At 37.7% G+C, this 17,406-nt stretch overlaps 3 protein-coding genes and 1 pseudogene across 4 annotated transcripts in view; 1 reads left to right on the top strand and 3 right to left on the bottom strand.

Annotated features, from left to right (window-relative positions):
• The first annotated feature begins 152 nt into the window (after window positions 1–152).
• The window catches only part of LOC106872078 (uncharacterized), a 30,024-nt gene continuing 12,770 nt past the window's right edge, over window positions 153–17,406 (top strand). Inside the window, 2 exon segments of the mRNA XM_089344638.1 lie at window positions 153–1,401; window positions 1,484–1,564. Of these exon segments, the coding sequence (XP_089200764.1) occupies window positions 153–1,401; window positions 1,484–1,564 (1,330 nt within the window).
• LOC128251073 (uncharacterized) lies at window positions 5,777–7,972 on the bottom strand. The gene has a single exon (XM_052977413.2). The coding sequence runs from the start codon at window positions 7,970–7,972 to the stop codon at window positions 7,382–7,384; it is 591 nt and encodes a 196-aa protein (XP_052833373.2). The 3' UTR covers window positions 5,777–7,381.
• Window positions 5,777–15,111, bottom strand: LOC106872079 (uncharacterized). 2 transcript variants are annotated; one of them, XM_089344468.1, is made up of 2 exons: window positions 14,988–15,111; window positions 5,777–9,878 (listed from the first exon to the last, which is right to left on the bottom strand). In XM_089344468.1, the coding sequence occupies exon 2, from the start codon at window positions 9,550–9,552 to the stop codon at window positions 8,224–8,226; it is 1,329 nt and encodes a 442-aa protein (XP_089200594.1). In that variant the 5' UTR covers window positions 9,553–9,878; window positions 14,988–15,111; the 3' UTR covers window positions 5,777–8,223. The 2 variants fall into 2 exon arrangements, with proteins under 2 accessions (XP_089200594.1, XP_089200593.1); XM_089344467.1 differs by having other exon boundaries at window positions 13,345–15,033.
• Window positions 14,925–16,009, bottom strand: LOC149130624 (uncharacterized; annotated as a pseudogene).

Genomic DNA, 17,406 nt, shown 5'->3' with positions numbered 1-17,406 from the left:
TTATTATACAAAACAGATGTATAACATTGTTTCTACAAATCTGTGACAGAATTCCTGTGAAACATTTCTGAACATCACTGACTGAAGTATCAAGAAGAGTAGCCCCTGTGCTGATGAAACTTGGATAAATTTATGTAATTGTTGCTAGACAAATGGAAAAGAGTGAGAAAAGTATAGAATTGATTTCCTCTGAACCCCTGATGAAAGAAGAAAGGAAATTGTCATATGACTGTGATGTCTGTAAAAAGGTCTTCTCCCTAAAATGTAACCTAATTTCCCACAAATGCATTCATGCAGGAGAAAAACCTTTTTGCTGTGATATCTGTGGTAAATCATTCTCTCAAAATAGTCACTTAACTGCCCACATGTGTACTCACTCAGAAAAGAAACTGTATCATTGTGATATCTGCGGTGAATCTTTCTCCCAAAATAGTAGCTTAACTAGACATAAACATATTCATACAGGAGAGGAATCCTATCATTGTGATATCTGTGATAAATCATTCTCTCAGAGTATTTCATTAACTAGACATAAACGTATTCATACAGGAGAAAGATCATATCACTGTCAGATTTGTGGTAAATCATTCTCTGAAAATAGTAACTTCACGAAACACAAACGTATTCATACGGGAGAGAAACCATATCACTGTGATGTCTGTGGTAAATCATTTTCTCGAAATACTCACTTAACTAGACACAAACATATTCATACAGGAGAGAAACTTTATCTGTGTGAAGTGTGTGGTAAATCATTCCCTGAAAATTCTACCTTAATAAAACACTGTCGCATTCATACAGGAGAAAAACCGTATCCTTGTGAAGTCTGTGGTAAATCATTCTCTGAAGATAGTGACTTAACTAAACACATACGTATTCATACAGGAGAGAAGCCGTATCACTGTGATGTCTGTGGTAAATCATTCTCTCGAAATAGTCACTTAACTAGACACGAACGTATTCATACAGGAGAGAAACTGTATTCATGTGATGTGTGTGGTAAAGCATTCCCTGAAAATGCTACCTTAACGAGACACTATCGTATTCATACAGGAGAGAAACCATATCACTGTGACGTCTGTGGTAAATCATTCTCTGAAAATAGTACCTTGACTTCACACAAACGTATTCATACAGGAGAAAATCTATATCATTGTGATTTCTGTGGTAAATCATTCCCTGAAAATGCTACCTTAACAAGACACTATCGTATTCATACAGGTGAAAAGCCGTATCACTGTGATGTCTGTGGTAAATCGTTTTCTCAAAATAGTGCCTTGACATCGCATAAACGTATTCACACTGGTGAAAAACCATATCATTGTGATTTCTGTGGTAAATCATTCTCTGTGAGTGGTTTGTTAACGAGACACAAACGCATTCATACAGGAGAAACACCATATCACTGCAGTCTATAGTAAATCATTCTCTGTCAGTCGCACCTGAACCTCACACAAATTTCTTCATACAAAATAGAAACCACATCATTGTGATATCTGTGGTAAATCATTCTCTCAAAATGTTCACTTAACTAGACACAAAGGTATTCATACAGGAGAGACACCATATCATTCTGTCAGTATTGCCTTGAGATTAAAATATTTCCAAAAATTTTAGATTGTTTTTTGTTTTGTCTGCACTTTTCACCTCCCAAGGATTAAGTGAATACCAAGTCTGAAAATTTTCACTAAATGTTTAAGTCTCAAAATCTGCTGTAACAACAGAAAAAAACCTCTCTATTTGTCTGTCTCTTTCAATTTACGCAATTCTCATGCTAAACTTCCCTTCTCTATATATATTTACCACTCTCTCTCTCTCTCTCTGTATACATATATATGCATGAATGTTGTTGGTACTCTGTCGCTTATGACGTCGAGGGTTCCAGTTGATCCAATCAACAGAACAGCCTGCTCATGAAATTAACGTGCAAGTGGCTGAGCACTCCACAGACACGTGTACCCTTAACATAGTTCTTGGGGATATTCAGCGTGACACAGAATGTGACAAGGCTGACCCTTTGAATTACAGGCACAACAGAAACAGGAAGTAAGAGTGAGAGAAAGTTGTGGTGGAAGAGTACAGTAGGATTCGCCACCATCCCCTGCCGGAGCCCCGTGGAGCTTCAGGTGTTTTCGCTCAATAAACACTCACAACGCCTGGTCTGGGAATGGTAACCGCGAGTCCGCTGCCCTAACCACTGGGCCATTGCGCCACCACTTGCATGAATACATATATACACATACAGCCTGAAAGTATACATTTTGTATCATTTGATTCCCTAGTTGCAGAACTTCTAAGGGACATCTTAGGTATTTTCCCTACTTATAAAGTTTTTGTAACTCCTACTGGGAAATAAAATGTGTGTAATGGTGAATGAATAAAACAAAAATTTTTTGGAATCTCCTTTTTGATATACACATACATGTATGTATACTAGCAGAGACACCTGGCCTCGCTCAGGATTAAAATGGCATAGTTTTTTTTATTGCTTTACTTGTTTCAGTTATGTGACTGCAGGCCATGCTGGAGCACCGCCTTTGGTCGAAAAATTCGACCACAGAATTTTATTCTGTCTAAGCCTAGTACTTATTCTATCAGTGTCTTTTGCTGAACCGCTAAGTTATGGGAAGGTAAACACAGCAACATCGGTCGTCAAGCAATGGTGGGGGGTACAAACACACACAAATATACACGTATATATGACAGTTTTCTTTCTACACACATATAAGCATATATATACATATATATATACAATATATGTATATATACACACACACATATATATACATATATATATGCATATGTACATGTGTATACACACACACAAATATATATATGCAAAGATATATATATATAAGGCAACTGCAGGAGAAATACCTAGCCAAAGATAAAACTTTGTACTTGGCTTTTGTTGACTTGGAGAAAGCCTTTGACAGGGTCCCCGATCCCATATCTGGTGGGCAATGCGGAAACTGGGAACAGACGAGTGGCTGGTTAGAGCTGTATAAGCTCTGTACAGGGATGCTGTGAGTAAAGGTTGGCAATGAGTATAGTGAAGAATTCTGGGTAAAAGTAGGGGTTCATGATGGATCAGTCCTCAGCCCCTCTTATTCATTATTGTCCACCAGACTATAACAGAGGAATTCAAGACAGGCTGCCCCTCAAAGCTGTGATTGAGAAGACCCAGCAACTAAAGTGATATCGCAACCACGCATGTCCAGCCCTGTTAAGAACACTCCTGATATGTCGGGTGATATGATATGCATGAGAAGACCTGTTGAGTCAAGTAAAACCAGTATCGTAGCTGGGGCCGGTGCCCCCTGGCTGGGTCCCGTGCCAGTGGCACATAAAAAGCACCATCTGAACGTGATTGTTGCGAGGCCCACCTTACTGGCTCCTATGCTGGTAGCATGTAAAAAGCACCCACCACACTCTCGGTGTGGTTGGCATTAGGAAGTGCATCTAACTGTAGAAACTCTGGCCGTGGCTTTCCAGACCTCATTCAAACCGTCTAACTAAATGCCAGCATGGAAAATGGACGCTTATTGATGGTGATGATATATAAATATTTACATACGTATATGTGTATGTATATATATATATGTGTATGTATGTATCAAAAATTTAAATAAGAGTTTTGACGCTAATATCCATTTATATTAAAGTTTATTACCTATGTCAACATTTCTGTATAATATATAATTATATATATATAATTATACAAAAATGTTGTGTAGATATCCTTATATGAACATATATATATGTATGTATATATAATATAAAATTAAATAGGTATTATTACCATTATTAATAATAAAGAGGCCAGTAAGTTTATACCTGTATAGGTAAAATATACAAGTGGTATTCTGATACCTTACTTAATTTATTTGTATGTATATATATATATATGTGTGTGTAACTCGTTAGCTATATTTATACACTGCTTCTGATACTTGATTTTAGCAGGATGGAAAGGGTCAATATGGAATTTTCCTTGAAAATTCTTCTCATTCACGTCTAATAGCATTCAAAAAAATATTAATTTTTCTATAGTCTTGGCCTAACAGCCCTTATTGTTTGTTTTTACTGTCTCACTTTCACCCTTCACAAAAAATTCCAAATTTTATTTAATTTGCTTTGCTGGAAGGACTGTTCCAACGAAGTCGCGTATTGTCCTTGCCTTCGAAACACAGAGTAGATGGACGGGGACAACTGATGAAGGGGAATATTCTTTATGTTGCATGTCTTGTTTGTTTTTCATTGTTCAAAAAAAACAGTTCGTTTTCTGTTTTCATTTCTCGTTGTGTTTAACGTTTTTTTGTGATGTCCTGTACCCATATATGCATGCATGTATACATATAGATGCAGGTATGTACATATATGTATGGATATATGCATATATTTATATATCATTTATATTATTATATGATCGAACGCCACGCATCCTTCTCCAAGTAAGTTTTTATCTTCATAATTATATATACACACACACATATATATATACATACACATGTATATTTATATATATACATGTATGAAGGGCATCCAGCTGTAGAAACTCTGCCAGATCAGATTGGAGCCTGGTGCAGCCATGTGGCTCACCAGTCCCCAGTCAAATCGTCCAACCCATGCTAGCATGGAAAGCGGACGTTAAATGATGATGATGATGTATACACACACACACACATATATGATTGACTCACCTGTCATTAGATGACATATAAGGGTTTGACAATTTCTTATCGAAGAACCACACAGATGATTTGATTATAGTGATCAAATGTTTGCAATAAATACACATACATATATGTACAGGTGTATATATATGTATATATATGAATACATATATACCCCTACTGGCGACAAAGGGTCTCTCACTCAGTGAAACATGGGCCATGACTACAGAGGACAAGTGTAGACTCGAAAGAAACGAAGCTAGCATGATCCGCAGCAAGTGTAATGTCAGTGTGTACACACAATAGAGTGTAAGTGCCCTGAGAGAAATGTTAGACATAAGAAGCATCGGATGTGGTGTGCAAGAGAGACGTTAGCGCAGGTATGGTCATGTACTACAGATGGACGAGGAGAGATGTGTGAAGAAGTGCCACTCTCAAACAGTGGAAGGAATCTGGGGTAGAGGTGGACACAGGAAGACATGGGATGGGGTGGTGACACATGAGCTTCGGACGTTGGAACTCACAGAGACAATGCTGAAAGACCAATACCTCTGGAGATATGCTGTGACTGTAAAGACCCAGCAAATGAAGTGAGTTCACGGCTGTATCCTATACCAGTTTCACCTAACCAGCCCCACCCGATTCAAAAGTGCCTTGGATATAGTAGGGCAACCTGCTGTACTTGAGGAGACCTATTGAGTCAAGTACATCGAGATCAAACTGAAAATCAAATGGAAATTGTAGTTATGATACCCGTGCCGGTGGCACGTAAAAAGCAGTCCCAACATGGCCAATGCCATCGCCGCCTTAACTGGCTTCCGTGCCGGTGGCACGTAAAAAGCACCAACCAATTGTGGCCGTTGCCAGCCTCCCCTGGCCCCTGTGCCGGGGGCATGTAAAAAGCACCCACTACACTCATGGAGTGGTTGGCGTTAAGAAGGGCATCCAGCTGTAGAAACACCGCCAGATCAGATTGGAGTCTGGTGCAGCCTCCTGGATTCCAAGACCTCAGTCGAATCGTCTAACCCATGCTAGCGTGGAAAACGGGCGTTAAACAATGATGATGATATACATACATATTTACACAAGAAAACAGGAGATTCCAAAAGATTTTTGTTTTATTTATTCACCATTACATGAGGCAGGAGTTATAAGAATTTGATATGCAAGAAAAATATTTAACGTATCCTTAGAAATTTGGCAGCTAGAGAATCAAGTAGTACAAAATTTAATGTTTGAGGATGTGTGTGTGTATATATATATATCTATACTCTTTTACTTGTTTCAGTCTTTTGACTGTGGCCATGCTGAAGCACCACCTTTTAGTCGAGCTGACCGACCCCAGGACTTATTCTTTGGAAGCCTAGTACTTATTCTATCGGTCTATTTAGCCGAACCGCTAAGTTACGGGGACGTAAACACACCAGCATCGGTTGTCAAGCGATGGTGGGGGACAGAGACACACAAACATACACATATATATATATATATACATATATACAACAGGCTTCTTTCAGTTTCCGTCTACCAAATCCACTCGCAAGGCTTTGGTCGGCCCGAGGCTATAGTAGAAGACACTTGCCCAAGGTGCCACGCAGTGGGACTGAACCCAGAACCTTGTGGTTGGTAAACAAGCTACTTACAACACAGCCACTCCTACGCCTATATATATGTCTATATACATATATCTATATATATAAATATATAGTTTTAGGGAAAAGAACCAAGGTTCATGAACTCATCGATGAAAATCCATTGTCACATATAGAAAAATTAATAATTAAAAGCACAATAAATAAGTATAATGTAATACATAGTAAATATCATAAGATAATGATAATAAAATGACTACATGTGTTTCATAACTAATTTTCAAATAGAAAGGAAATTTAAATCGATTAAAATCAATTAAAATTATCGAAAATAAATTCTATTCAAAAATATAGCTAATCGTCAGGTACTCTCTATATAATATACATCTCTTTCTCTCTCTCTCTCTTACTTTCTCTATACATATATGTGCATGATTACATACATTCATCTGTATGTGTGTGTCTACGTATATATATATATATATATATATACACACATACAGATGTATGTATGTAATTATGCATACATGTATAGAGAAAGGAAGAGAGAGAGAGAGATATGTATATTATATAGAGAGTGAGAGATTGTGGTAAACATGTAGACAGGGGGAAAGTTTATCCTTGGAATATAAAAAAATTGAAAGAGACAGGTCTTTTCTATTTTGACAACAGATTTTGAAACTGTAAAAGGGAAAATTTTAGAACTAGGTATATTGATCTACATTTTCACAATGAATCCAAAATGTTTAATTTTCATAATTCTTTAGTCACAATTTCCATGGCATAAACAAAGAGTACCATAAAGACATAGAAACCAAGAAACCATTCCGTCTTTTATGAATACAGTCCTGTTCCGTCAGGGTACTATTACGAGAGAATGATTTACCACAGATAACATGGTGATATGGTTTCTCACTAGCATGAATACGTTTGTGTGTAATTAAGGCATTACTCCAAGAGGTTGATTTACCACAGATATCACAGTGATATGGTTTCTCACCAGTATGAGTGTTTGAGGAGTCAATGAACTAGTTTGAGAACGATGTTCCACAAACATCACGATACAGTTTCTCTCCTGTATGAATACGTTTATGATTGGTTAAGTGATTACTTTCAGACATCACAGTCATATGGATTGTCTTTGAATGAACAACGTTTGTACAAAGTCAAAGAACTACTGTGAGAGAATGATTTACCAAAGACCTCACAGTGATACCATTCCTCTCCTGTATGTGTACGTTTGCGTGTAGAAAGATTACTCCTGTCAGAGAATGATTTACCACAAACATTACAATGATGTGGCTTCTCTCCTGTATGAATACGTACGTGTTTAGGTAAAGCACTGCTATCAGAGAATGATTTACCACAGATATCACAATGATATGGCCTCTCTCCAGTATGAATACGTTTGTGTTTAGTTACGTCACTACCAACAGAGAATGATTTACCACAGATATCACAATGATATGGTCTCTCTCCTGTATGAGTCTGTTTGTGTGTAGAAAGATTACTCCTGTCAGAGAATGATTTACCACAAACATTACAATGGCTTCTCTCCTGAATGAATACGTATGTGTTTAGGTAAAGCACTGCTATCAGAGAATGATTTACCACAGACATCACAATGATACCATTCCTCTCTTGTATGTGTACGTTTGTGTGTAGAAAGATTACTCCTGTCAGAGAATGATTTACCACAAACATTACAATGATGTGGCTTCTCTCCTGTATGTGTACGTTTGTGTGTAATTAGGTTACTATTTTGAGAGAATGGTTTACCACAAACTTCACAGTGAAATGGCTTCTCCTTTGTATGAATATGTTTGCACAATGTCATGGCACTACTGACAAAAATAATTTGCCAGTGATACGGTGTCTTTCCAGTATGAATACATTTGTGTGTAGTTAATGAAGCCCTCTTAGAGAATGATTTACCAGATATCACAATGATGCAGTCACTTTCTTCCATGAGTACAACGGTGTTTAGTTAAATTACTATTTTGAGAGAATGATTTACCACAGACATCACAGCAATATGGCTTCTCCTTCGTATGAACACGTTTGTGCGAAATCAAGGCACTACTGTCAGAGAATGATTTTCCACAGTTTTCACAATGATACGGTTTTTCTCCTGTATGAGTACGTATGTGTTTCCTTAAGTCACTATTTTCAGAGAATGATTTACCACAGATATCACAGTTGTATGGTTTCTCTCCTGTATGGGTATACTTATGTCTAGTTAAGTGAGTACGTAGAGAGAATGATTTACCACAGATATCACAGTTGCATGGTTTCTCTCCTGTATGGGTATACTTATGTCTAGTTAAGTGAGTACGTAGAGAGAAGGATATACCACAGATATCACATTGAAATAGCCTCTCTCCTGTATGAATATGTTTATGTACAATTAAGTGACTACTGTTAGAGAATGATTTACCACACACCTCACAGTGATACAGTTTCTCTCCAGTATGAATACGTTTATGTGTAGTTAAGTGAGTTTTTTGATAGAATGTTTTACCACAGATGTCACAGTGATATGGCCTTTCTCCTGTATGAATACGCTTGTGAATTGTAAAGGGATAATAATGAGAGAATGATTTACCACAGATATCACAATGATATGGTTTCTCTCCCGTATGAATACGTTTGTGTGTAGTTAAGGCACAGCTTTGAGAGAATGATTTATCACAAATATCACAATGATATGGTTTCTCTCCCGTATGAATACGTTTGTGTGTAGTTAAGGCACAATTCTGAGAGTATGATTTACCACAGATATCACAATGATATGGTTTCTCTCCTGTATGAATATGCTTGTGTCTAGTTAAGTGAACATTTTCAGAGAAAGATTTACCACAAATATCACAATGATACGGTTTATCTCCTGTATGAGTACGTTTGTGCCTAGGTAATGTACTACTATCAGAGAATGATTTACCACAGATATCACACTGATATGGTTTCTCTCCTGTATGAATACGTTTATGTGCAGTTAAGACACAATTAAGAGAGAAAGATTTACCACAGACATCACAATGATATGGTTTCTCTCCTGTATGTGTACGTTTGTGTCTAATTAAGCTACCACTTTGTGAGAAATATCTACCACAGATCTCACAATGAAATGGTTTATCTCCTGTATGAATACGCTCGTGGGAAATTAGGTTACATTTTAGGGAGAAGACCTTTTTACAGACATCACAGTCATATGACAATTTCCTTTCTTCTTTCATCAGGGGTTCAGAGGAAATCAATTCTATACTTTTCTCACTCTTTTCCATTATTTTCCTCTCAAATCCCAGTTTATATATTTTTCTTGCTTTATTCTGACACTTTATTCCTTACAAATGCTCTTACTGCTGTATTTCTGTCCAGGGTTACCTTTGTCTAGCAACAATTACATAAATTTATCCAAGTTTCATCAGCACAGGGGCTACTCTTCTTGATACTTCAGTCAGTGATGTTCAGAAATGTTTCACAGGAATTCTGTCACAGATTTGTAGAAACAATGTTATACATCTGTTTTGTATAATAATTTCTTGCAGTCTTTAAAATCAAGGTAGATATCGAATATGCTTCTTCTGTTACATCAATGTCATCTGATGTTCTGAAATCAGATAGAAACTGCAGTGTAAGATAGAGGCTACTTAAAAAATACAGATCCATTTCAATTGAGATAAACTGTAGAAATAAGCATTTCTCTTAACAACAGAATATTCGTATTTATTAAAATTAACATCACAGTATTTTATATTCATGATTTTCTGTTCAACACGTAATCATAATTGATTATAGATTCATTTATTTTTTTCTCTCTCGTTAAAATGGAAACAGCTTGAAAAGAAAGTTGTTTCATTTGCAAATGAAAAAGAGGGAAGAGAACTGGGTAAGCATGTAGTTTACTCTCATAAAATAGCGAAAGTAGATTGTCCCTAAAAACATGAAAGTATACTGTGATAGAAACCTGGAATGACAACAGTGACAGCCCAGAATTTCATGTAAACAAGGAATGTAATATAACCAATGCATCCAATACATAAATGTACAGATATTTAATATGACAGGAAAACTGTACACGTATTTTATGTAAGACGAAAAGAATAACATTTATGAGAAAACAGAACGGTCATTGATGCATGAAATGAGATTCATGAATAGTTATTCACAATCTCTGAATTTGTTTCGCTATGGATGTTCAAGATATAGTGTAAATAAGTCATTACTATACACGCATTACTTTTTCCATGCAACTGATGTTTGTTCTTTTGTATTATTGGCTAATATTAGTGCAGTCACCTTTCCTGTACTCATCATAGAATGACTAAACGTTCATTACATTAACCTCTAATTCCATCTCGAACCACCTGTCACTCTGCTCTCACACTCCAATGAACTTTTTCACCCATCCTTCCTGATCCTCAGTCTCTATTCTCTCTTATGTGGAGGCGCAATGGCCCAGTGGTTAGGGCAGCGGACTCATGGTTTCGATTCCCAGACCGAACGTTGTGAGTGTTTATTGAACGAAAACTCCGACAGGAGGTGGTGGCGAACCCTGCTGTACTCTTTCACTACAACTTTCTCTCGCTCTTACTTCCTGTTTCTGTTGTGCCTGTAATTCAAAGGGTCAGTCTTGTCACACTGTGTCACGCTGAATATCCCCGAGAACTACATTAAGGGTACATGTGTCTGTGGAGTGCTCAGCCACTTGCACGTTAATTTCGCGAGCAGGCTGTTCCGTTGATCGGATCAACAGGAACCCTCCACGTCGTAAGCGACGGAGTGCCAACAACAACAACTATTCTCTCTTATACTCACCTTCCTGTACCTTCAGAGTATGCTTTGACACCTTGTCCTCAACATCTTTATCTTCTTTCCAGCTACTCCCATACAATGCAAGGTAGCCATGTTTCTCTTCTATAGCAAGGCACCTGTACCTGTCCCCCTATCATACTTTAGCCTCTCAACACTAAACATAAAACCATCCCTTCTACTACAGCCCCATTCAGTTGAAGGGTCTTTTTCTTTCTCTTGCAAGTTACTTGATGGCTTCATTAGTGTAGGTGTTAGAAAAACTAGCACCCAATACACTCTGTAAATTGGTTGGCATTAGGAAGGATATCCAGCAATGGAAACCATGCCAAAGCAGACACTGGAGCTCAACATAGTCTTCTAGTTCATTGGATCCTGTGAAATTGTCCAACTTTTGCCACCATTGAGGATAACTGAAATGACTAGCCTCTCTTTTGACCTTTTGTATTCTGCTTTTGATGCAAATTACCATTGCCCATCCAACAAATCATACTAAATAAATTTCTTTCAGTTTTAGAAGATCTTTGGCATTTACTGTTGAAATCAGTTTTTTTCACATGCTTGATCCAGTTTACTCTTTATGCAAAAGAGAACCCTTTATTATTATTAGTAGCAGTAAACTGTCTATGTGTGTGTATATACATATATTTATATATGTGTGTGTGTGTGTGTGTGTGTGTGTGTGTGTGTGTGTGTATATATATATATATATATATACACACACACACGATTTCTAAGGTTTAGCCAAATATTCTTTGTCTATACATTTATTTCGGTATCCTGACTGGCCTTCGTGTGGGTGGCACGTAAAAGCACCCCCTACACTCTCTGAGTGGTTGGTGTTAGGAAGGGTATCCCGCTGTAGAAACTCTGCCAAATCAGATTGGAGCCTGGTGTAGCCATCTGGTTTCACCAGTCCTCAGTCAAATCGTCCAACCCATGCTAGCATGGAAAGCGGACGTTAAATGACGACAACGACGACAACTGGGTAGGAGTAGGGGTCCACCATGGATCAGTCCTCAGCCACCTCTTATTCATCATAGTCTTCCAGGAAATAGCAGAGTGAATCAAGACAGGCTGCTCCTGAGAGAGCCTCTATGCTGATGACCTTGCTCCAAAAGCTGAGTCACTACCAGAACAATAGGAGAAGTTTCAGGTGTGGAAGCAAGGACTAGAATCAAAGGGTCTTGGAGTCAATCTAGCAAAAACCAAAGTCTTAGTAAGTAGGAAGGCAGACAAATCACAAATCCCTTCAGGTAGATGGCACTGCTCGATCTGCAGGAAAGGTGTAGGCAGAAACTCCAGAGGTGCAGCAATATCAAAAGAAGGCTAACTGGGAAGATAGATTTTGTGTGTGGCAGATGCTCAGGGGCAATAAAGAGTGAAAATGTGCAAAGAACAGCTTCCATCACATGCCAGGAGGAAAAACTAGAATTAGCTAATAGCTTCCATTACCTTGGTGACCAAGTTAGCAGTTGGAATTGGTGCTCTAAGAGCATAGCTGCTAGAATGAGAATAGCCTGGGCAAAGTTCAGAAAGCTACTGACTCTACCGGCAACAAAAGGGCTTCTCACTCAGGGTGAAAGGTAGATTGTATGACACTTGTGTGCCAACAGCTATGCTACATGGCAGAGAAACATGGGCGGTGACTGCTGAAAGAAATGAAGCTCGTATGATCTAGAAATTCGAACTTACATCCATGTAAGTTGGAATTTCTAGTATGAGCAAGAAATTCCAACTTATGTGTTCTCCTTGATCTGATACTCTTGTCCTCACCCGCTTGGAAAACAATTTCCAAAGAAATCTCTGTATATGATCGTAATCTATGCCGTTTGAAAGTTTGAGGGGGAAAATGTCGGATCTCGTGAATTTTCCGAAACTCCTCCCCATGTACTCGGAAAAATTCTTTCCCATAAATCCCTACAGGTTCTGAATCCACAGCATCTCAGCGATATATTTTGAAAATTTCGTTTAAAAGTATACGTTTTTCTCAAAGTTATGAAGCAACAAAATCAGTTTGTAGTTATGCCGGTTTCTGAACATTTCAGTGGTTGGAGTGTATTGATTCTCAAACTAAAACGTAACAAACTGACGTTGAAACGATGGCGATTGTACGAGATAGCTTTCTCCGTTAGAAATAGCAGCCAAATCCCGCACAAATCAGACATCTCTCGTTCATAAAACAAAGAAGAGACTCAAAGTATTGACGCGCCAAAAGCCTACAAAATTAAAGACATTGACTATTTTCATTGTTTAATACTTACGGATATGTTTCAAAAAGGATAGTGTTCTTATATATGTGTATCTGGTAGTTGGGACATGCATCCTAAGTACGAATTAGAAATTAATGTACAGGAATTTCCACTGGATATCAACATGAAGTACGTTCAATGCGCATGCTTATCTTTTCTTAAAATACTGACGGCACCTGCTCAGGACATTTGACCGGATGTCAACATGAAGTTGGAAGTCCGCTCAATGCGCATGCCTATCTTTCTTCAAAATACTGACGGCACCTGCTCTTGTTTATCTCCCTTTACTCTTCTGTGTATTGCTGTTGGTATGTGTGTGTGTGTTTGTATTCATATCTGACTGTTGGTCATCTTTTCCGATGTTCTAATATGTCGCTACTCACAACGTCCTTCTAGTTCTTTCTTGATTGGTCCATTCATTGCCAGTTTGGCCCAAATATTTTAACTCATCCGTGGTATCTGACTCAAATCATTCTCTGAAAATAAGGTATTAACTAGACATGTTTTTTTTCTTCCTCTCTCTCTCTCTGTTTTGTAAAAATATCCTGTTCATATTTGAATAAAATACATATTTTATACAAACTACACACGTTCGTATTCTTATGTTTACGTGATTGTATGAATGTGGAGCGTGCAGCTACAGTATAGCATAGCGGATTTGAAAGCAAATCCACATTTTTATTAATTGTTTATTGTTCTCACCTCTCAGCACATGGAGGTTAATGAGGAGTTGACCTCTTGACCTTTCTCTGGTCGTAGGTGGGCCAAAATTGAGGTTGTCAGATTAGAAAATTAATACAGGACACTCTTAAAATCCCTCTGTATATATAGAAATTTATACATCTCCAATTTGTGGGAGAAAATGGAGAGAAATGGCAGATGAGTCAGTTGTTGTTTGCTGATGGTACAGCACTGGTGGTTGGTGCAGAAGAGCAACTGAGGAGGCTGGTGGTAGAGTTTGGAAGAGAATGTGAGAGGAGGAAATGGAAACTGAATGTAGCTGGGATGTTCGAGAGATGAAATGGCTGGTAGGATGAATGTGAGTATAAATGATGAGATGTTAGTGGAGGTGAGTGTTTTTAAGTATTTGGGATCACATGACTGCAGTTGGTGGGTTGGCTGAGGAGGATGGATATAGAGGGAGATACTTGGAGTTGTGAAAGGTATGCTTAGAGATAAAAGGTTGAGTATGAAAGCGAAAAGAGGTGTGTGTGAGGGCATGATTGTACCGACAATGTTATACGGTGCAGAGACATGGCACCTGAGAGAGGCTTAAAGGAGGCAACTAGATGCGTTTGAGATGAAATGTTTAAGGGCTATGGTTGGTGTGACATAGATGGACAGGATGTGGAATGAGGAAGTGTGAAGACGAACAGGAGTGAGAGAAAATCTACATACCAGAATGGCTAGACGAAAGTTGAGGTGGTTTGGCTACATGGAGTGGATGGGTGAGGAGCAGATGGTAAGAAGTGTGATAGAGGCAGACCACAGCTTGTGTGGACGGCTGGAGTGAGGAAAGCTTTGGTGGTTAATGGAGTTCAAGTTAGAGAGGCAAGAGAGTTTATTAATGAATAGAATGCCTGGCGCATGTCTTGTTGTAGCTACCCCAACCTACGGACAGTCTAAGCCTTCATACATATAAAAAAAATACATACCTACACGACCAGACATCACAGTTACATGAGTTCTATCATGTATAAATACATTTGTGTGTAGCTAATGAACCACTCCGAGACAATGGTTTACCACAGATATCACAATGATACCGTTCCTTTCCTGTATGGGTACGTTTGTGACTAGTTAAGTGACTATTTTGAGAGAATGATTTACCACAAATATCACACTGATATGGTTTCTCTCCTGTATGAGTACGTTTGTGTGTAATTAGTGATGAACTTCGAGACAATGATTTACCACACACCTCACAGGAATACAGTTTCTCTCCAGTATGAATACGCTTGTGTTTCTTTAAGGTACCATTTTCAGAGAATGATTTACCACAAATACCACAATGATATGGTTTCTCTCCTGTATGAATACGTATGTGTGTAGTTAAACAACTACTGTCAGAGAATGATTTACCACAGACATCACAGTGATATGGTTCTTCTCCTGTATGAATACGCCTGTGTATAGTTAAGTGACTCTTCCAAGAGAATGATTTACCACAGATATCACAATGATATGGTTTCTCTCCCTTATGAAGACGTACATGTGTAGTTAAATGACTACTTTGAGAGAAAGATTTACCACAGATTTCACAGTGATATGGTTCTTCTCCTGTATGAATATGTCTGTGTGTAGCTAAGTGACTGCTTCGAGAGAATGATTTACCACAGATATCACAATGATATGGTTTCTCTCCCTTATGAAGACGTACATGTGTAGTTAAATGACAACTTTGAGAGAAAGATTTACCACAGATTTCACAATGATACGGTTTCTCTCCCGTATGAATACGTTTGTGTGTAGTTAAGCTACCACTTTGTGAGAAATATCTACCACAGATCTCACAATGAAATGGTTTATCTCCTGTATGAATACGCTCGTGGGAAATTAGGTTACATTTTAGGGAGAAGACCTTTTTACAGACATCACAGTCATATGACAATTTCCTTTCTTCTTTCATCAGGGGTTCAGAGGAAATCAATTCTATACTTTTCTCACTCTTTTCCATTATTTTCCTCTCAAATCCCAGTTTATATATTTTTCTTGCTTTATTCTGACACTTTTTTCCTTACAAATACTCTTACTGCTGTATTTCTGTCCAGGGTTACCTTTGTCTAGCAACAATTACATAAATTTATCCAAGTTTCATCAGCACAGGGGCTACTCTTCTTGATACTTCAGTCAGTGATGTTCAGAAATGTTTCACAGGAATTCAGTCACAGATTTGTAGAAACAATGTTATACATCTGTTTTGTATAATAATTTCTTGTAGTCTTTAAAATCAAGGTAGATATCGAATATGCTTCTTCTGTTACATCAATGTCATCTGATGTTCTGAAATCAGATAGAAACTGCAGTGTAAGATAGAGGCTACTTAAAAAATACAGATCCATTTCAATTGAGATAAACTGTAGAAATAAGCATTTCTCTTAACAACAGAATATTCGTATTTATTAAAATTAACATAACAGTATTTTATATTCATGATTTTTCTGTTCGCCTTAAGCATAAATATAATTCCGATATTGTTTGTAGGTTCATTTATTTTTTGTCTCTGAGTAAAATGGAAAAAGCTTGAAATTGTAATGTAAGCCGTCTGAAAGGTATAAACTTTGATTAAAAGATACGCATTTCCTGAAAAGTATGAGGGGAAAAATGTCGATTTTTCGAAACTCCTCCCCACCGTCAATGGGGTACACATTTGTAGTTATGCCGGTTTCTGAGCATTTCAGTGGTTCGAATGAATGCCAGACTATTTCTCAAACTAAAACACACAACAAACTGATGTGGCAACGGAGATTGTACGAGATAGATTACTCTGCTAGAAATAGCAGCCAAATCAGACATCGACACGCGAAAAACCGAAAACCTACAGAATCAAAAACATTGACTCTTTTCATTGTTTAATACTTACGGAAATATTTCGTAAGGGATTGTGTTGTTATATATATATCTATCTGGTAGTTGGAAAATGCATTATAAGTATTTTCAAGATATTAATCAGCTGATTGGAAGAAATTAATGCTCAGGACATTTGACCGGATGTCAACATGAAGTTGGAAGTCCGCTCAATGCGCATGCCTATCTTTCTTCAAAATACTGACGGCACCTGCTCTTGTTTATCTCCCTTTACTCTTCTGTGTATTGCTGTTGGTATGTGTGTGTGTGTTTGTATTCATATCTGACTGTTGGTCATCTTTTCCGATGTTCTAATATGTCGCTACTCACAACGTCCTTCTAGTTCTTTCTTGATTGGTCCATTCATTGCCAACTTGGCCCAAATATTTTAACTCATCCGTGGTATCTGACTCAAATCATTCTCTGAAAATAAGGTATTAACTAGACATGTTTTTTTTTTCCTCTCTCTCTCTCTCTGTTTTGTAAAAATATCCTGTTCATATTTGA

Source organism: Octopus bimaculoides, chromosome 28, assembly GCF_046866305.1.
Source record: "Octopus bimaculoides isolate indiv1 chromosome 28, ASM4686630v1, whole genome shotgun sequence".
In the NCBI taxonomy this organism is placed as follows: Eukaryota; Metazoa; Mollusca; class Cephalopoda; order Octopoda; family Octopodidae; genus Octopus; species Octopus bimaculoides.
Note: the sequence above shows the minus strand (reverse complement) of the source record. Positions and strands in the feature narration are given on the sequence as shown.

Bases quoted from the DNA above. Each gene is read 5' to 3' on its own strand.
- LOC128251073 (XM_052977413.2), bottom strand. From the start codon at position 7,972: ATGTTTGTGGTAAATCATTCTCTGACAGGAGTAATCTTTCTACACACA.
- LOC106872079 (XM_089344468.1), bottom strand. From the start codon at position 9,552: ATGGAAAAGAGTGAGAAAAGTATAGAATTGATTTCCTCTGAACCCCTG.